Here is a 21,978-nt window from a genome sequence, read left to right as displayed (position 1 = left end):
GGGACATAGATCGAATAGGTGGCATTGGATTCAGGAAAATGGAATGGAAAGTTGGTGCAGGGCAGGGTAATGGAACCAAAATGTGCAATGAAAAGCTAGAGATGGTAGCAACAGTGAGAAAAATTCAAGAATTACAGTGGATGATACATTGAATGAGTCGACATTCTGAGCCCTGTTAAAATATTCATATGCTACAGTGTGTTGAATTGTAATGGTGATGTCATGCATACAGACAGATTGAGCTATGTTCCCGTCTTGTTAGTCTGTGGTTTGGGGACGAAGTTCAGCAGAATGCCACATTTCAGAAAAGAGACAAATCACCAAGCATTCGGTAGAGAACAATACAAATGATAAAAAGATCTTGAAAACACCAGCTACAAGAGGAGGTAGTGAGGACTGAGAATTTCACTCTAAAAAAAAAAAGACAGAAAAGATGAAAGCCTTTTTGTATGGATGGATAAAAAGCATAATAAAAGGGACAGAAATTGGTTTCTTTCACTGGTTGGTGCAAATAAACAAGAACTAATTGGTCTGAGCTTCACTGAGTAAAATAGAGGGGATATATTTTTACTGCAAGTGAATTATTATTTGAAACTGTCTGTATTAAAGCACTGTTGAGATTGTACAGTTAACTGTCCAGGGGTCTCAATAGAGCAATATGCGATTTTCTTTGAATAAAAATTTAACCTGAAGTTAAATGTGTCCACAATTGACACAGATCTTAATTTTGTGATAATGTATTATTTTTCAAATAATGTGAAAAGATACAATTTTTTCTTTTTTTAAAAAATTTTTATTTGAGCATAGTGGATTTACAGTCTTGTGTTAGTTTCAGGTGTACAGCAAAGCGAATCAGTTATACATATAGATATAGCCACTCTTTTTTAGATTCTTTTCCCAGATAGGTCATTATAGAGTATTTTCCCTGTGCTCTATAGTAGGTCCTTATTAGATACCCATTCTGTATGTAGTAGTGTGTATATGTCAGTCCCAATCTTCCAATAAAGCTTTAAGCCAAGACACAGTAAAGATTTAAAGTGTTTAATTTTAAAAACAGTATTCAATGGTGATATCCATTCCCTAACATATAAATTGATAACTGGTATCAATACCCTACTTAAAAGGTACCCTAAAAGAGCAGAATACCTTGTACATTGTGGGAAATTTAAAATGTTTAGTGAATTGAAATTAATTGGAAATTCATTTTTAAATTGAAAAAAATAAGGCCATTTTATAATAAAATTTGTAAGTAGAGGAGAATCTCTGGAACTTTGCAGCATACATAATACTGCAATAATAAGCTTCACTACTCATGCAATTAATTATAATGTTACCAATATTATTGTCTTTAACAATGATAATCATAATGAAAACTATATCTATTTTATTGAGTATTTATTACATTTCAGGATTGGGCTAAGTGCTTTTGGTGCATGATCCCGTCATTCTTTTTTTTTTTTTTTTTTTTTTTTGATGTACACGGGCCTGTCACTGCTGTGGCCTCTCCCGCCGCGGAGCACAGGCTCCGGACGCGCAGGCCCAGCGGCCACGGCTCACGGGCCCAGCCGCTCCGCGGCATGTGGGATCCTCCCGGACCGGGCACAACCCACATCCCCTGCATCAGCAGGTGGACCCTCAACCACTGCGCCACCAGGGAAGCCCTGATCTCATCATTTTTATTTTCATTTTTATAGAAGATAAATCCAAAACTTTGAAAGGTTATGCAACTTGCCAAGATTATGTAACAATAGGTGGCAGATCTGGGCTTCCGTCCCTAGCCTGTCTACTTTCTACCCCTACTGCCGGTAATTCTGTGGTGGTATATCAAATTCCATACATCAGTAATAGATGTTTGTTCAAAAAAAAAAAAAAAAGCAAAAAAGACACCCAAGAGAACTCAAGTACTCTCTGCAGTGAGTGTAAGCAAAAGTTTTATGCTACACTGTATAAGCCTGTGGTCTCTAACCTGATTGTGCACAAGAATCCCTGGGGGGACTTGTTAAACAGTTTGTGCTGAGCCCCACCTCCAGAGCTCTGGTTCAGTAGGTGAAATGGGGCCCAAGAATTTGTATTTATAACAAGTTTCCAGGTGATGCTGATGCTGCTAATCTGGGGACCACACTTTGGGAACCGTTGGTATTAGGAACGGTTATGGTCTTCAGAGTCAAAGACACCATGATCAAACTGCAGCTGTTCAACTAAATTAACTTAGGAAAATCACTTGGTTTCATCATCTGAAAAGTGGCAGTACTACTAACAACCAAACAAGTAGTGAGAGTTATGTAAAAGAATGCCTATATAATATCTGACCCTTATAGGAAATTATACATTAATCATCTTTGAAGTTGCCTGCTATTGAATACTTGTTTTGACCGCCCCCCCACCCCCGAGTAATGAGTGGCATGAATTTTAGATGGGGAAAGTAGGAACAGTGTAGAATAGAACAGAATAGGACATTTATAGAAGGCCTTCAATATTAGACTTAACTCTCTATAAGTTTTGAGGATATAAGGATGTGACCCGTAACATAAAATAAAAAACAAAACATTACCAGAGAGACTCTCAGTTAGGAGCAGGGGGACATTTGCCCTTTTCTCCCCGCTTTAAGAAATACTGCCTGTCTTGGCCTCTGGGTAAATATTACATTTTCTTTCCTCCCCTTAATCAGCTGCTATTTACAGTACATGTCCCTCCACCAGCCATAGCGTTTTTTTAATCTCATAGTGTAAAGAGCTCCAGTTAAGCTCCTTTCCTTTGTGTCTGCTCTCTATCCATCAATATTTGCTTTACTTATGTGAGAACGTAAAGGTGGAGGGACAAAGGGCTCTTTCCATTATGGTCTGTATGTGTTCGGCTCTTTCCATTATGGTCTGTATGTGTTTCGGTTCTTCCCTGAAAACATAGATCCTAATTTATTGCCCATGTTTCCAAGTTATTGTCCTATTACCTCTGCTCTTTACACTCCTTTTTGTATTCTTTTTACTGTACATTGACCTACTATAAGTTTTCATAGGCTAATGTTATACCAGCCAGATCTGCCATTTTAGTGGTCAGATACCAGCGTAGTCCTGTTGCAGACGAGTGAACACAGCACGGAGTCTATGTGGAGTAGTGGAAAGGGCAGGGCTGCCCAAACCTCCAGTGAGCTGGGGTGAGGAATTAGGTTTGCTCCTAGTTTGTCATTAGGCAGCTGTGGGTTAAGACAAGTCTGTTAATGGCTCCAAATTTCAACCCTGTTTCTAAAGTGAGAACAAATCTCTAGTGCTTCCATCAGCTCCAACAGTCCACAATTTCACACTCACTGTGCTTGCACATAAATCATAGTTTCCTCACAATGTGTGCACTTTGGGTTCTCTTTTGATTATATAGTTAAAGGGGGAGGTATGTTCATTTATTCATGTATTTGATAAGTATGTATTGAGCAGCTACGATGTATCAGGCACTGTGCTAGACACTTGGAAGGCAGCATTCAAGCAATGCCAGCCCCTGCCACCTGACTGGCATTGAGAATATGTGGTCTGTGCCCTTACCCATCCTAAAGATGAATGCAGGGGCAAGGAGGGAGTGTAGGAGGGAGACAGAAATTGTTCAAAATAATCACATAAAGCTAAAAATGAAACTCAAGTGAGTGCAACCAAGAAGAGATCTGTGGTGTTCTAAGAGACTGACCTGTAGGAATTTGACCAGATCAGAGAGATCAGGGAAGACTTCCGGCCCTGAGTGCTGGTGTTGGAAATGAAGTGAAGGGGACATATTTGAACATGACTGAGGAAGGAAGAGTGACAGGAGTTAATATAAAAAGTAAGAGAAAGGACTTTTTTTTGACTTTTATCATATGCTTGGGAAAAAGAAAAAACCTTAAAGGATAAACACTTTCCTTCTATCACCTTTCTTCCCTAGATATTTTATATTTTAGTAGTTATGGCCAGTCACCTCATTATGAATTGTTGTCTGCATAACTCCAGCACGGAGACTGTTTTGGGAACCTCTGGAATAATTCACAATTATCTTCAAAATCATCACCATCATCGACGTCTTATTATTAATTTGTTCCTCAGTAGTTTTTTAAAGCTAAAACAAAAGATCTTTAACATGCTGCGTCCCTCGCTGTGATGGATGCAGCATTACAGGGCCAAGCTCACCAGTCACATTTGGGTAATGGAATAGCTGGATCATAGTCAACTTGGTTTTTAACTTTCAGCTTTATTTCTAAAATAAAGTGACTTTTCCATAGTAATATCTATTAATGTGACTAATCAGTATTAATTCAGACTCCAACAGTGCTTGATTCATGTACCAAATTTACCCTGAGTAACTGCTGCATCACAGGCATCAGGCTAAAAGTCACGGGATACAGTGATGAGCAAAAGGACACAGTTTCTTCCTTCCTGAAGTTGACAGTCCAATGGGGTAGACTGAGACTAATCAGATGTCGTACGAATACTGTACGATTTTAGTGTATTGAGAACCAGAGGGAGATTTACAAGAAAAGAACAACTTGACCTGTCAGTGAGGCTGACATTCCTGCAGAGTGACAACTGACCTGAGGCCTACAGGAAAGATACACGTTCAGTAGGCAAAGAGGGAAAGGAGATGTTAAGAGGAAGGAACAGTGTATAAAAATGGCCCTCCTTATTAGTTATCTATTTTATATATAGTAGTGTGTATATGTCAATCCCAGTCTTCCAATTTATCCCTCCCCCCTCCCTTCGCCCCCTGGTAACCATAAATTTGTTTTCTACATCTGTGACTCAATCAAGGAACTCTACTCAATACTCTGTAATGACCTATGTGGGAAAAGAATCTAAAAAAGAGTGGACGTATGTATATGTATAACTGATGCACTTTGCTGTACAGCAGAGATTGGGACAATATTGTAAATTAACTACACTCCAATAAAAATTAAAAACAAAAAAGAAAAAGTCACCTAAAAAAAATGGCCTTCTTCCTCAACATCATTTCTCAAGATTAAAGTCTTGGTACTTTCAAAAGTTTAGGTGATCGGGCAGACTCTATACTGACCCAAGAACATCCTCTGGAAGTTTTATAATTTCATTTTCAGTTCATCAGGTGGTTTTGTTTTTATTTGCTGAGAAGAGCAAAAATCCCCGTTAATTAATTATGCTCCTTCATCAAAGCTTAAGGGGATTTCTCTTCTAAGATGAGACTATGTTAACAAATAGAAGTGTTTGGGTAAGCTATGGAGAAGAAAAGCCATATGTGAAATGTAGTAAGTGGGCTTGCTATCTGAATTAATCCAATTGTGAATTCTTTTGTCAGACTGGAAATCTTTTTCATAACCAGTAGTCAATCACTACCTGACTAACCTTTTGTATAAGGAGAGGTCATGTATAAGATTACTTCAGGAGTGGCTATAACTAAATGTAGAAGAGGACTTTATAATCTCTCTTCTCCCTATGCTTCTCTGGAATCACACTGAAACTACCACTTGTCCTTGCCATTTGGAGAATTCAATACATGCTAGCTCAGTTCAGTTCGTCATCAGATAAATATTTGACTGAATGACCTACTTGCGGGACTAACTAATTTGGATGTGTTTTTAATTTATTTTTCAGTGTAGCAGGGATTTTAATTGCATTGAGAGCTAATATAAGTGCATAATTCTATTCACTTTTTTACAGTCACATTTAGTTTGTAATCTAAATGCAATAACGATTTTATATTCTAATTTAAAATGCAGAAATAATCATACACTTATTTCCCTTTTCCCAACTGTTTTGGCTTTTCCTGACATTTTACTTAAAAATATTATATTATTGGTCATGCATAGAGGCAAATGGTCAATAGTATTTTTTCAGGGTATTTTAATTTTTACAGAGGTGTGCTTTTGAAAATAACTTGATTTAATTTAACTTTTTTTTTCTTTTCAGTATAATTGGTTTTCCTCCCATTTCTGCCAAAAGTAATTTTCCTATCATGCTAGTATTGTTTGCCTAGTATTTTATCAATTTCAGGCATAACACTATTGAACTTTTGTGTTATCTGTCAAAAGATACGCCTATTGATTAGTTATAGAATAGCTCTATTTTAACTGCCTGACTTTATCACAGTACAAGTACTAAGTAAATATAGATTTACATGGGCAACACAGGGAGCAGTGGTGATTAAACTTACAATAGTAATCATTATTATTTACTAAGCCAGAGCAGAAGCACCAACAAAAATATTTGTAGCTTCCAAAACATTCTTACATACTCACAGACAGTAGGTTATACTGATGGATTCAAGATTCATTGATTACAAGGTTTATTGCAACTACTACCAACCACTATAAAGAAGAAATTTCCTCCACATTTTCCAAAAATAATATAAGCATTGCTATTAGCACTGAGAAGATTCTTTCAGCAATATCAACATTTCCTTTTTATTTATTTTTCCCCCTTGTGATTAAGACTTAGGACTGATTTCATGCATATAAGTTATTCTATCTCAAAATGAAAATAACTCATGGTAGTCTTTCTAATGATAGTGTGATAACATTTACTCAATATTGTGATAATGTTGATGAAAGATCTTCCATAGTCATCAAATATTGTTTTGCGTTACCCATACCTTAAAATATCTGAAAGTGAGAAAGAACTCTGATGACTTGTAATTTCTTGGCAATAATAGGAAAAATAAAAGCACATGCACACACTTGCACGGATTGAATAGTGGCTTCTAAAAGATATGTCTAAATCCTAAACCCCATCAGTGAATGTGACCTTATTTGGAAATAGGATCTTTGCAGATGTACTTAAATTAATGATTCTGAGATGAGACTGCATGGATTTAGGGTGCGCCCTAAGTCCAATGTTGAGTGTCCATATCAGAGACAGAAGAGAAAGAACAGAGAATCACAGAGGGAAATTCATGTGAAGACAGAGGTAGATATTGAAGTTATGCATTTATAAGCCAAGGAATGCGAAGGATTGCCAGATCCACCAGAAGCTAGGAGAGAGGCATGGAACAGATTCCTCAGAATCTGCAGGAGAAAGCAGCCTGCTGACACCTTGATTTTGGACTTCTGGCCATAAGAACTGTGAGAGAATAAATTTCTGTTGCTTTAAGCAACCAAGTTTGTGGTAATTTGTTATGGCAGCCATACGAAACTAATACACACAACTTTAGCCTCTGCCTTGCAATCAAAACTTGGTACATAATATTTTGTATTGTGCTGATGAGATTTCATGGAGTGCTACCAATAGATAGCAAATAAGACTTCTAACTTTCGCTAACTTCACCCTGTTCTTACTTAAGATTTTCATCATGAAATGGAGGAATAAAAGAAGATACTGAGAAGGGAGGTTCTTCTTGTTCCTCATAAAATGCAGACATAATTAATATCATGATTCCTCAGAATATTATTTTCTTACTTGTGTAGGAAAAAAAGATGGGAGTGGCCTATCGCATGAAGATAGAATAATATATAGAGATATTCCTAAAATTCACAGCAAAGGACCCATTCTCGTGTTTCAGAATCCCTTCACATCTAAATATTTAGAAAGAGGTTTTTTGTTTTTGTTTTGTGTTTTACTTTCTAGTGACTTGAGGTTCTTTCTATAATTAAAAAACCAAATAGAAAAAATTGAAGTGACTTTTATTTTCATATATAAACAAACCTTGCTTATTTTATGCTGAAACGAACATACAGTGCAGGCATTCAATGTGCACTGTTTTCCCCTTCTCTTTATACACATGCAACGTTATGACCAATACCTGCCAATTACATGTGTATGTGCATACATACATTTCACTTATTTCAGAAAGTCGTAACGTTTGAATTGACTCTTTTAAAGTGTATGTTTTTCTCAGCTATATTATCTCCCAGTGCAAAATTGGCCTTCTAGCTTGTTTTGTAACTTTTTTCATCCACTCTTGCCATTCTCCCTTTCTCCAGACCCCAGCTTCTTTGTTTAATCAGTAATTTGATTTTACCTTGTAACAGGACTAGACTTTTTATAACTATATTTAATTATCAAATTTAATTATATACATCCTTATTCCTTAGCATACATACATGTATGATAAAGTTTTTCATGGATTTCACTGCTTTTTCACAGGAGGATCAAAGTGCATTTCAGTGAAACCATAGAACATCCAGGATTTGATGAGAATAAGAATATTTCTCTATTTTTAAAAAGTACAGCATTTTCTTATGCAGTGAATCTAACAATTAAAATTACAAAACATACAGAATTACATTTTGTTCAATGCACAGACACAAACACACACACACAGAGAATAGTAAAGTTTACTTTAGCCAAATAAAATCTTTTAGTTGGAGACCTTTCAAGTGAGGAAAGTATATTAATTATTGCCTACTCATGACAGTTTACTTGTTATGCCTAAAGAATTAACTAAATGGCTGTAGTTGATTCTTCCCAAGCTGTACAATCAGCCTTATTAACCACAGTGACCTTGACAGTGCATTAGAAATGAAGATAAACCTCATTTGCATAGACCCATACATTTGTCGATGTAGTAATTTGATGGATACAATAAACTGGTGCAATTTTCAACCTTTGTATGAAGAATTCAAGACAATGACTGTTGCTGTAAGTTATTCCTGGGCAACAAGATTTATTTGTTCAGGTGGAGCCCTATGTCATCCAGTGGAGTTTTCATAAACACTCAGCCTGGATCATGATTTGAATGGGAATAGTGCGATGGATTTGCTCTTGTAACTAATGTGTCGTTCCTATCATTACCTTTCATCTTAAAAGTTAACCACAAGTACTGATTCCTAATCATTGTGATTCAGAAAACACCATCTATATTTAGACTTCATATCATAGGAGGCACTTAGATTTACAGTGCTCTGACCTGAGCTAAGTGAAGAAGAAGCTTAAATATTCAAGGATCAGGATAGAGCAGATTTGAAATTCGTTGGGAAGCCACGGATAATAGGCACGCAATTATCCAGAAACAGTTTATCTCCTCTGTAACACAGGCATCTATAAATAGGGCAATTTATCAGCCATTTCACAGCTTCTATTACAACTGTATGCCTCTTAAGTTGTAAATTACGTTTTTAGAGCTATTTATGCTAGCAGTCTGCTGCTCACTGTTTTAAAGTGAGTCATCATGGATATCTTAATTTTTCTACCTTTGTTATAAACCAGTTCAATTTTTTGGAGGTCTTATGGGTATAATTGATTCTGGATGTCATAAGGGTTCTGAGTTATGAAACGTTAAATAACTTTGTTCTAGGCTTTTCAGTAGAATGTGTTCAAAATCCAGGCCAAAGAAAAATTTTCAACAAATCAAGTCACAAATTCTCCTCTCATTGTGTTTTTTCCCCTTTACCTTTTTGTAGGTCTTTGTCATGACTGTCTTTGTCATTTTTACTCTGAATTGTTTGGCCACTCTGTACATGTCTCATGTGTTCTTTCTTTCTTTCTACTTTTTCTTTGATGTCTTCTGCTTCTTGTCCTTTTTTTTTTTTTTTTTTTTTGCGGTACGCGGGCCTCTCACTGTTGTGGCCTCTCCCGCTGCGGAGCACAGGCTCCGGACGCGCAGGCTCAGCGGCCATGGCTCACGGGCCCAGCCGCTCCGCGGCATGTGGGATCTTCCCGGAGGGGCACGAACCCGTGTCCCCTGCATCGGCAGGTGGACTCTCAACCACTGCGCCACCAGGGAAGCCCCCTTGTCCTCTTCTTTTTAATGCTATCTGAGTCACTTGGTTTCTTTTGTTCTTATGCTTTAGCAATTATATTTTATGAAGTGGTCTTAACAGCCCAGAAACTTAACCCTCTCCATCCCTTTCCCTTCCCAGCCAGTAGAAATAATAGCTACTGTATATATAGGGACTTAAAGGTTTAAAATATAATGTAATATATATTATTTCAGCATAAGCAAAGTGAACGTCTCTTTTAAAGTACATTTACTTTAATTATAAGAGCCATTTAAAAGGAGTGCAGCTATCTTAAAATATACTCTTGATACATTTGGGATATTAAGAGTTAAAATGACCCACCCATTCCCAGCAATCCTTTGTCTTTCATATGGAAAGAGCAGCATATACCTCTTAGCAAATATGCAAAAATAAAATGTGAAGAGGTTTGGAATATCATTTCAGAACACAGTAATTTTAAATATTGTTGGTCTATTGTCCACCAGGTTTCCCCAACTCTATTTTGTTTTGAGGTCCAAAGGGTATTTTGTTTTTTCGTGCTCCAGGTTCAGTGGGAATGAGCAGGCTGTGTGGGCACCAGTGAGAAGACTCTTCAGAAACAGAGCAGCCCCAGCTGATGCATGAAAGGTGCCAGCTGACAGCGTTGCTGTCTCCTGTTCTTTCAGCCACTCACCAACTGCATACTTCACTTGAGATTCTGTTCTTCCTTGGCCATGGGCCTTGTAGAGATACTAAGGAACGATATTCCTTTGGTTGCCAGGGTTTTTGTGTAGATTCAGCAGTGTATTTGATTGACAAGTATACCAGTAAAGTTAGGTGGAATTATAAAAGTGTATTTCATTGTAATGCCTTAAACTTGAGATGTAGTGTCTGTAGTGACTTTTATAATTACTCATTCACTTTTAGCAAGGTTGTCTAAAAACTTTATTTTTGCTTTCTTTGTAGTCCAGAACTCATTTGGGAACGATGGGAATATTTATTGGCACTGCATCCTAATAATAATAGTAATAAAAGTAATGAGGAGGAGAGATGTTATTACTACCTATTTAGACAATTTTCTATGTCCCCTGTACTTGGCTATGCACAACATTTATCTAAAATCCATACTGAACCCTTGATAGGCACCGTTTTCATGTGAATATCAAATGAAACATTATTTCATTTAATCATTGTAACAACCCTGTAAGGAATTATGATTCCCATTTTCCAGATGAGGAAACAGACAGGTAGGTGCAAAAAGTCACACATTCCTTCTAAACAGCTGTCATTTTTATTCAGGATGGCTTTCTTAGCAGCAGTCAAGGGACCAAGAAATCTGGATAGAATGAGAGATGGGGGTAGCAGACAAGATGGACAGGGTCAGCCTTTGTAAATGCAGGTTATTTTTCAGTCTGATAGTTAAAAGTCTAGGATTGTCTGCCCCAAAAGAAGTAAGAGTGCTTGTACTTATAAGGCAGAGCAAGATACAGAGTATTGGTGAGGAAGCCTCAACCGAAGCTGTCTTCCAATTTTTAGTTAGAATAGGCAAATTATATTTCAAATGAACTGCAAGTTCATTAAAATTAATTAAATGGTGTGCCACACTCTATATCAATGGCATGTGTAGTGCCACTGAAAGAAAGAGGTATTCTTCGAGAGGCCAGTGACTTGAGAATTTTTTTTATTGTCTTCGAAAATAATTAAATCCACATTTCAATGTTAATACAATCACTAATGAAAAGACACTTGTACTAACAGAGCAGGAAGGGACCTTAGAACTCATGTATTTTAGCCCTTGTCCAATTAGGATTAAAAATAAAGCCCAAAGCAATGACCTTGACTTGCCCAGTCCTGGAGGCAGTTACTGGTCAAATTACGTCTACTGAGAACCTGCTTAGAAATAAATAGACCCATATCATGATTAAGCATCAAAATTTATATTTTAAAATAGTGTGTTTTTTTTCTTTTAGCAAGTATAATTTTCCTCTGGGAGATATTTTAACTGTATCATCAGAATTATTTCTATATATTATTCAACAGAATTTTTTATATTGGTATATATTTTATTCTAAAAGTAACAGAATTTTATCTTTATAAATGTAGTTATTTATTTCCAAAGTAACTGTAAACGTTATTAAATTATTAAATTTGAAATATGTGTGTAAAAAAAACACTAGTTACCTATAATCCCCAAACCCAGAGGCTAATGTTGTTAATATTGTTTATCTTTCCAGCCTTTCTTTTTACATACACATTAACGTTTTTCTTTAGACTTAACACAGTGATATTTATATATATATTACACTCTGTCCTTAAAAATATATTTCATCATATTAAATAATATATTTTACCATATCATTAAATATTAATCTATGATATCATTCTTAGTTGCTATTTATATCTTAAACTAGTCCTTTATTGTTATTTTAAATGAGTCCTGATTTTTAACCTCAAAATACAATGCAGCAATGAAAAATTTCATAGCAAAATCTTTGGAAATTTTCCTGTTATTTATCTTAATTTACCAATCTACTTCACAAGTTTCCATTTAATAATTACCAATTTACTATGTTTTAAAATATTAGTCCCACTACCTCACGATTATTATTTAACTCAGTAAAAAATTTTTCGTAAAAGACACATGCCTTTAATTTTTCCACTGCTTAATTTTTTAACTTCTACTCCAAAGCTTTTAGTTTTTAGGCATTTGCTTTTGGCAAGGTAGAAAAGGTTAAACATATCACCAAAATGCAAAAAATAAATTATTCCAAAATGATATACTGAATTTTTATGCTGAATTTTAAACTTTTATCATACAAATGAACTCTGTCATCATGCTATTTAAAATGAGAGTAGAATTAAAAACATAGTAGAAGTTACATTAATTAGGTAATCATTTCTGCAAAGTCAGTACCTTAGAAAGATAAAGGCACTTCCTTTGGGCTCAGCATTACCCCATTCATCTTGTAGGAAGGCAGCTAGCAGAGACCAGCTTCCCACATGATAAAATTCCACTAAAAGATTTACTTCTGAGGCAGCAGTTAAAAAGAAATGACCATGGGGGGATTCACATTTTCATAAACAATTTCCATATTCTCTCTCCCTGTAATCCTAATATCAAGAATCTCATAGGCCTCATTTGCACTATTCATAACTGTGAGTTCTGTGGGTTTTTCAGCTCATGCTTTACAAAAACTGAGCTTTTTCATTTGTTCCTGATGACTTTGGTTTATACAAAGAGATCTTAAACTGTCCCCAGAGCAATCATTTTGCTAAAGTGTTGTTAGCGCATCTTTACAAATTTAGCAGCAAAAGGGGGTTTCATTAACAATGGAAATCATTAGGAGCCAAGGACCCTTGGCAAGTTCAGTGCTCACCAATCTTGTTTTATTTTCAGTGATGAGTACAAATAATCTTGTGACCTATACATTGATTCTTTATCTGCTGGGTGAGTAAGGAAGATAAGGAGTTGGTGGGTTGGGAGGAGATGCTAGAAAAATCTGAGTGGTATTTTCCGGCTAATCCGCTCTGTCCTTGCTCTTCTAAGGAGCCTTATGAATCTTAAGCAAGTGTACCTCCCAGCATCTGCTAATAGCCATTACTTTCTTGAGAGTTTGGGGATTCGTAGCTGAGATCAAGGGCTATTTTTCAGTGGACCATCAACAGGTTTCAGATTATATATGTAAATATATGTAAGTCTCATTTTCATAGTAGTGAAATTTGACGCATCTGCTATGCACAGGGGGACAGCTGCTCATGAGCCTGAAACTTGACCTGCAGTTTCTTCCAGAGCACATCCAAATTATGTGGTCTTTCTCTTGTTTGAGGCTGCCGGTTCAAAAACAGAATTTGCCCCTATTCTGGGCAGCTTTGCTTTCAAAAGCCTCCTTTGCCCAGGACTTTTGTTAGATTCCTTCAGGATGGTCTGTCTGCCATTTCATCCAGCACTTCATTGCTGGGTGCGCTTTCAAGATTTCTTCTCCTTGCTCTGTATATGATCAGCTTGCTACACAGCAGCTCCTTAAATACACCCCCAGCCTATGTCCTTTAAGTCAGCCAGAGGCTGTGTTTTAACAAGTGTCATTTTGATTCTGGTGAACAGAAAGGAAGCTTATTGTTGGAAAACCATTCTTGCCACCGTTGAATATTTATCAAAGATGACTGGGGGCTTCCCTGGTGGCGCAGTGGTTGAGAGTCCGCCTGCCGATGCAGGGGACACGGGTTCGTGCCCCGGTCCAGGAAGATCCCACATGCCGCGGAGCGGCTGGGCCCGTGAGCCATGGCCGCTGAGCCTGCGCGTCCGGAGCCTGTGCTCCGCAACGGGAGAGGCCACAACCGTGAGAGGCCCGCGTACCGCAAAAAAAAAAAAAAAAAGATGACTGATTAAACTATGGACTTAAAAAAAAGTAATGAAAAACAGAAGGTAGAAGTGACATCTGTGGCCAGTTCAGCACTAAGGGAATTATAGATTGGATGCACTGGTATTACTCTGCAGCCTACTAGTTAGATCCAGGGTTTAGTTGTTCTTACTTTCTATAAGATAGCGTTTTATGGAACAACAAAAATCAGCATTCAGTGATAATTACTGATGATTACTACTAACAGAAATCTTAATATCTTATGTTCATCATCATTAGCTATGTCTAAGCTGATAGAAATAGGAAAGACATTCAGGTATAGCCCATCCTGATTCTCAACTTACTATATTGTTGTTATAGTGCAAAATATCCTCTCCCAGAACAGTTTCCTCTCCTGCAAAATGAAGTTTATAATACAGATATCATGATATTATCGTATAGACGAAATAAAATAAGACAGGTAACCTGGAATGTAGTATTGTGCAAAAGTGGTATTTTCTACCTCTGATGCCCCTTTAGCCGGTGTCCAGGACTTGGCACTGACCAACCCATTTATTCATTTGTGTATGCATTTTACACAGTTCAGCATCAGCCAGGAGCAACCACTGAACTGCAAAAATATGGACTGTTGCTAATGACTATCGTATATGACACAAGTTATTTCTAAGGAACATAGTTTAATATCTGCCTTTTTCTTTTTCCTTTTTCTTCTTTCTTTTTTTGCCTTTTCTATATTTCCATATGTCTTTCTGCTTGATATTGAGACTGGTTTCATACACAGTAACAAACCTCATTCAGTGGGCTCTATCCCTGAACTCTTTGGTATATTAATTGCTTAAGGAATTTTTTTTAGAACGTAAGCTGTTACTATTAGGTCTAATATGCATTGATCTATGATTTGATGATTTAAGTAAACATTTTCTTGTTAGTTTTTGCAAATTTTTATAGTGATCTCTTGGCCAAAATCATGACAATAATAATACAGTGTTGTGCCCTGTAGCCTGTAATATTTGGAGGGGAAAAAATCATCCTCTTTTCTAGCTCTTGATTTAAAGGAAGATTTTAAACTTTTAACTTATTGCAGTTAGTAAAGATGGATGCATTTTTGTAATATTATGTTGTATCTATCAGGACTGACAGACTCTTCAACATATGGTGGCAATGTTTTCCCTAGTGATTTCAGATGTGCCGTGTGGCAAGCTGGTCATAAACAGAGCAGGGAGAAGAAGGTTTCACCACCCACTGGGAAGACTATTATGGGTACTTTCGTCAAGGGATTCCAGGGCTGAGAGGGAAGACAGGAGAAAGAAGTGAAGCTCTTTTCTGGTTTCTTCTGATGTCTATATTCCTTTTGTTCCTTCAAAAACAAAACAAATCAATCAAACAAACAAAATGCTTGCCTTCAAATACCATAAAGGAAAAAAAGCTTCAGTCAGCAAGATTAAAGTAACTATTCTCCAAACATTTTAATTATTGGTAGGAAGAGACAGAATAATATACTTTTAGCCATTTCTGGGAACCGGGAATTTTGTATGATGGTACTAACAACTCTACACATTTGGTATCCTGATACACAATCTTCAATATCCTGATTGTAGACCTACTTAGCTGCTTAACAGAATAAGATGAAGATCATCCTATTGGTAGTCATTCAGACGCTTCCTCCTGTTTTCCAAATACTCCATTAACCAAAGCAATGTTTTAACCATCAAAGTCTTAAATATTTAAAAGGGATTGTTTCATCTTGTTATCCAGAGAAAACATTTCTTATTATTAACCACATTCAAATTATAAATGAGAAATTTTAATAATAGATTACTAAATATTATACAAAGCAGAAATGCATTTTTAATTTTTTAAGATATTGGAGTGTTTTTTTTTTTTTTTTTGGAGTGTTCTTTAAGAGAACAGTTTTTTTAAATGTGGGGTATATATCAAAATGTGAAAGAACAATATTTAGTAAAAAATTGCCACGGCGGAGTATACATGAGAATTGCAGCTTATAAATAGCCAAGATTAATTAAATCGAGTAACAGTTTCCCACTGTAACATTTACTTTCTCAAAATTTACTACTTATGTTTTATCTGTTTATTATCTATATTAGTAATCTTCTAGGTTCCAAAATTTGGAGCGCTATTTGAGAAAAATAATTTTAGAAAAAATTGGCTAAGAATTTAGGAGATGTTTCTGTTTTATCCAGATTAGTCAGTCTCTTCATCCACTGCTTTCTCGTGGTTCTTGGGTCTAACAATTCTGAGAGCAAAAGTTTTGATTGATAAATATATGAATGTTGGTGGAAATATAAGGCACCCTGTTTCTATTTTTTTAAGGCTTTATGTTCTTGTTGTTCTTGTTGTTTATGATTCTTGCTTACATAGTTCCAAGAGTGGAAAAAATTTCATTCAAAACTATCTTTAAATAAAATACATTATTTTATTCATTTAGTTGGGAATATTTTTGAATATTGTTACTATATAGAATTATTCTCTTTCAGGTAAATCTAATTAACAAAACCATCTTTTTAAAAACTGACTAGTAGAGCAGCATCTGTCTTTATTTTCAATACTATGAAGCTTTTAATTAACGGAAAACCACCATGGGTTGCTTCTTTAGAATACCACTAAACGTTAGAGACATCGTCTACTGTACAGGAGTTTCACTACTAGATGAGGATGTCTGGGAATTCATATGGATGAAATTCCACTCCACCACGGCCGTTTCTGAAAAGAAAATATTACTGGAAGCCTTAACTTGCAGTGATGACAGGAATTTATTAAATAGGTGGGTCAATTAATTTTTAAAATTCGTGTAATGAGAGTATTCTCTGTTAATCAGACTGTACTGAACTTGTTTTTATTTCCTTAAATACATGCTAGTTACTCTAAAATTTATCTTTCTAGAGCTAAGGAAAACTGCCATATTAATATGACTAAAGCTTGTTGATTTGAAAGGTATACCTTAGTTTCTAACTAATTATTTTATATGTTTTTTCATATATATGTAAGACAATATTTCATTATAAAAAGAAGCATTTATTAAAAAGAATTTTTAAAGTGAGTTTGCATCATCAAACGAAAACTGTGATTTCTCCACCCACAAGATTGTTCTGACTTTAATATATTAATTACAATACTATGAATTTGATCTTCCTCCTTTTATAAAAACAAAATTGTTCTATTGATAAAATTTTTTTAGTAAAGTTTACACTGGACTATTCGTTGAAGACTGTGATAAATTAAATCATGTAATTTTGGTAATTTTATAAGAAATCTTTGTTATTGGACTAAAAATTTCCCCACAATTCTATCCTTAAAGGCTTCTAAATCTATCACTGAATTCTGAAGTGGTGCTGGATCAAGATGCAATTGATGTGATAATCCATGTAGCTCGAAATCCACATGGCCGAGACCTTGCCTGGAAATTTTTTCGAGATAAATGGAAGATATTAAATACCAGGTAAAAATAAGATTTCAATCATTCATACTGGAGTGAGTAAATCAAAGGTGACATATGAGAGATAAAAGCCCTACTTTTTGTGGTAGAACCAAGGTCCAGATAATAGAATTAGATTTTGAAGTAGTCAGCCAAGATGGGTGTTGCCACTCTTGTGAAACTCAGAATTAATTTAACAGTTCTATAACATTATTCATTTATTAAAGATTGATAACCACAATTATATATGGAAATGTGCAGAGTGAAAAGGTTTAGCATTGCAGCTTTCCTGGAAGATCTATCAAACTGTCTTAGGTTGAAGGAATCATCATTAAAACCCTATATCCTGAGTGTGTTGTAGAAAAAAATGATTTATGAATCATATGTAATGGTATTATAACAAGAAAACTTCAATTACTTCTGTAGAATTGTTTAAATTCTTTTAAAAATATAAATATCATAAAACACCTGAAATAAAACCATGATATCGAGAAGGAATATTTGAATGGCTTTATAATTCTAGTTGCAGTAGAATTTATTCCTGAGCCATCTTGCTTCATGTTGAGAATTCAGCCTCAATTTTGGAAAATATTTCGTTATGTATTTAAATATATTATAATAAATGTTAATTTATTACTCTGATAATCTCTATGGTATTTTAAAATTAAATTCATCATAGAGCATGTAAATGCTGCATGTTCTCCAACTTAAATGTCCCCAGACAACATACCTACTGTTCTATCTCTTAAAAACTGGTGTATAAACTTTATTTTTTAAAAGCACATTTTTATTGGTTGACCTTGTATAATAAGTTCAATTTGAATGGATGTGTCATATTAAAACATATTTCTGTCTATAAATATTTCATTGTTAGAAAGCACTGATACTCCTAGAAAGCACATTTTTTTCCCTAGTATTTTCAGCTCAGAAATTGGAATGTTTGAAAGATTAGAGCTTGCTTTGCTGTCACGCACATAGTATAATGAATAGTCAGACACAAGGTGGAATTAATATATATATAAACAAGTATTTCACTTTAAAAAGTATCAGATATCTACCAAATAAACAGTTTCTTTAGGGAGTGGTTTTGTAGATCAGAGCTCAGTGTAATGCATATATAGTTTATAGTCCCTACCAAAAAATGTTTGGTTCCTGATATGCCTGTTTTGTTTCACTGAGAGTCCATGATCTCTAATCAAAACGTAGAAAGATTGAGACAGCATTAAAACCACCTCAGTCTAATGACCTCTTTGTTTTATTAACTGAACATTAATAACAGGGAAAACTCTGAAGAGGGAGGAAGAGGCATTTAGAAACTCAACTTTATGCTCAATTTTTCTGTAAACCTAAAACTGCTCTAAAACTAAAGTCTGTTACTTAAAAAAAAAAAAAAAGGTAGAAAGATTGACGCTTCAGCATTTCTACAGACAGGGCAGCGTTTATCCTGACAAATAGGATTGTCTCCTTCATCTTCTACTCCTCTGTCGATCTTTGAACCTGAAAGTTCATGGGGAAACTGTCCAAGGTTCTCCTTGCTTCCTGCCCTGCAGATTCTCCCTAGTTTTAGTTGCCATCAAATCTCGTGGCTTGAATCATTCCCAAATCTACATCTCTAACTCAGGCATTTCACCTAAGCTTCACCCTATGATAGACAGTTTCTTGTTGAATCCCCTACTGGGGTAAATCGTCATTTTCCTTTTATCTTCCTTTTCTCAGTAAATATATGGTCATCCACCAGTTGCTCAAGCCAGGCACCTGGAAATCTACATATGGTTGTCCCTTTCCCTTGACGTATGTAACAATTAGGCTTGAGGTCTTATAATTTAACAATTCCTAAATGTTTCATGTTTCTTGAATTCTTCCTCTCTTTCCTGCTACCACTGCCCTAGTGAAGGTTCTTATCTCTTGGCAGTACTCTTAACAATAGCCTTCTGTCTCCTGCCTTTATATTTACATCTACCACCACCAGCACCACACACATACACACACTCACACACACTCACACATACACACACATACACAATCTCACACACACACTCACACACATACCTCTTCCCTTTGTCCCAAGAATCTCTCTGAAAGGCAAAAATGATATTTTCCTGCTGTAAAACCTTCAATACTCTGTGCCACACTGAAAATCTAAGTTCCGCTCTTCCTAACCCTTCTACCTCCTATTCTATTATCCTCAGCCTCACAATTTATACACTCAATACCAAATGCATGTAGTCGTCGGCATACACCATGTTGTTTCACACCTCCTTGCCTTTGTTTATGTTGGCTCTCTGCCTAAAATTACTATCTTCCTTGATATTTGGAACTACTCCATACTTAATCTATCTGGCATCATCTCCTGGAAGCCTTTCTGAAGACCCCACAGCTAAAGAGAATTTCTCTGAACGCTGTATAATTTTATTTTCACCACAGTTAGCCACAATAATGGGGAATGATCTGTTTACAATACTACATAGTATATTACCTTCAAGGAAAGGATTGTGCCTTTTTCTTCACATAACTGCAAGCAAAGTATAAGCAAAACACTCTTTGAAGAATTATTCTTATTCCTGTAGAGTAGGCCATTTCTGTAACCACATATTGATCACTAATGATTACTTATATTATTATTAATGTTGGTTTATTTTATTTTATTGATATAACTTTTCCCATGGAATAGTTCAGTGTTAGAATTACAGCAAATTATGATGGTCATACAGTTTAGCTCCCCTCATTTTACAGATGAGAAAACTGAGGTTCCAGAAGGTAAATTACTTAAGTTCCCACAGGTAAGAACAGCATTAGAAAACCTCTTGTAGTGATGACTGGACCTCTGCTTTCAAAAACTCATAATCTTATCTTTAGAGTACTTTTAGTTTTTTTTTTTTTTTTTTTAATTGAAATGTAGTTCATTTACAATACAGTTCAGGTGTAAAACATAGTGATTCCATAGTTTTATAAGTTACACACCATACAATGTTATTAGATTATTATTGACATTCCCTGTGCTGTACATTATATCCATGTGACTTATTTGTTTTAGAACTAGTATTTGTACCTCTTTTTTTTTTTTCTTGCGGTACGCGGAACTCTCACTGTTGTGGCCTCTCCTGCTGTGGAGCACAGGCTCTGGACGCACAGGCTCAGCGGCCATGGCTCACGGGCCCAGCCGCTCCGCAGCATATGGGATCTTCCCAGACCGGGGCACGAACCCGCATCCCCTGCATCGGCAGGCGGACTCTCAACCACTGTGCCACCAGGGAAGCCCTATAACTCGTATTTGTACCTCTTAATCCCCTTCACTTCACTCCACCCTGCTCCCCTCTGACAACCACTAGTTCTCTGTATCTGTGGCGCTGTTTCTGCTTTGTCATATTTTTTCATTTGTTTTTTTCTTAGATTCCACATATAACTGAAAACATACAATATTTGTTTTGCTCTATCTGACTTATTTCAGGTAGCATAATACCCTCTAGGTCCATCCTTGTTATAAATGGCAAGATTCCTTGTTTGTTTGTTTGTCTTGTCTGAGTCATATCCCATTGTATATATAAATGCCACATCTTCTTTATCCTTTCATCTGTTAATAGACACTTAGGCTGCTTCCATTTCTTGGCTATTGTAAATAATGCCACAGTGAACACAAGGGCTTGTATCTTTTCCAATTAGTGTTTTTGTTTTCTTTGGAAAAATACGCATGAGTGGAATTGCTGGATCGTATGATAGTTCTGTTTTCTCATTTTTTTGAGGAACCTCCATACTGTTTTCCATAGAGGCTGTACCAATTTAAATTGCCCTCAGCAGTGCATGAGGGTTCCCTTTTCTCCATGTACTCACCAACACTTGGTATTTCTTTATTTTTTGTTGACAGTCATTCTGACAGGTGTGAAGTGATATCTCATTGTGGTTTTGATTTGCATTTCCCTGATGATTAGCAATGTTGAGCATGTTTTCTTGTACCTGTTGGCCATCTGTATGTCTTCTGTGGAAGAATGTCTATTCAAGTCCTCTGCCCATTTTTTAAATGGGTTTTTTTTATATTGAGTTTTATAAGTTCTTTATGTATTTTGGATATTATCCCATAATCAAGCATATCATTTGCAAATATCTTCTCCCATTCAGTAGATTGCCTATTCATTTGTTGATGATTTCCTTTTCTGTGCCAAAGCTTTTTAGTTTGATGTGGCCCTATTTGTTTATTTTTGCTTTTGTTGACCTTGCATGAGGAGACAGATCCAAAAAATATTGCCAAGACTTATGTCAAAGAGTGTATGTTTTCTTCTAAGAGTTTTATGGTTTCAACTCTTAGATTTAAGTCTTTAATCCATTTTGAATTTATTTTTGTATATGGTATAAGAACATAGTCCACTTTCATTCTTTTATATATAGTTGTCTAGTTTTCCAATACTATTTATTCAAGAGACTGGTTTTCCCCCATTGTATATTCTTGCTGCCTTTGTCACAAATTAATTGACCAGATGTACATGGATTTATTTCTTTTCCACTGATCCACGTGTCTGCTTTTGTGCCAGTACCATATGTTTTTATTACTATACCTTTGTGGTATAGTTTGAGGTTAG

At 35.8% G+C, this 21,978-nt stretch overlaps 1 protein-coding gene across 1 annotated transcript in view; it reads left to right on the top strand.

Annotated features, from left to right (window-relative positions):
- TRHDE (thyrotropin releasing hormone degrading enzyme) overlaps positions 1-21,978 on the top strand; it is a 398,446-nt gene that overhangs the window by 359,577 nt on the left and 16,891 nt on the right. The window contains exons 16-17 of the mRNA XM_019918769.3: positions 16,589-16,756; positions 17,291-17,431. Of these exons, the coding sequence (XP_019774328.2) occupies positions 16,589-16,756; positions 17,291-17,431 (309 nt within the window). The remainder of the gene's footprint in view (positions 1-16,588; positions 16,757-17,290; positions 17,432-21,978) is intronic.

Source organism: Tursiops truncatus, chromosome 11 (genome assembly GCF_011762595.2).
Source record: "Tursiops truncatus isolate mTurTru1 chromosome 11, mTurTru1.mat.Y, whole genome shotgun sequence".
NCBI lineage: Eukaryota > Metazoa > Chordata > Mammalia > Artiodactyla > Delphinidae > Tursiops > Tursiops truncatus.
This window is presented reverse-complemented; position numbering and strand designations above follow the sequence as displayed.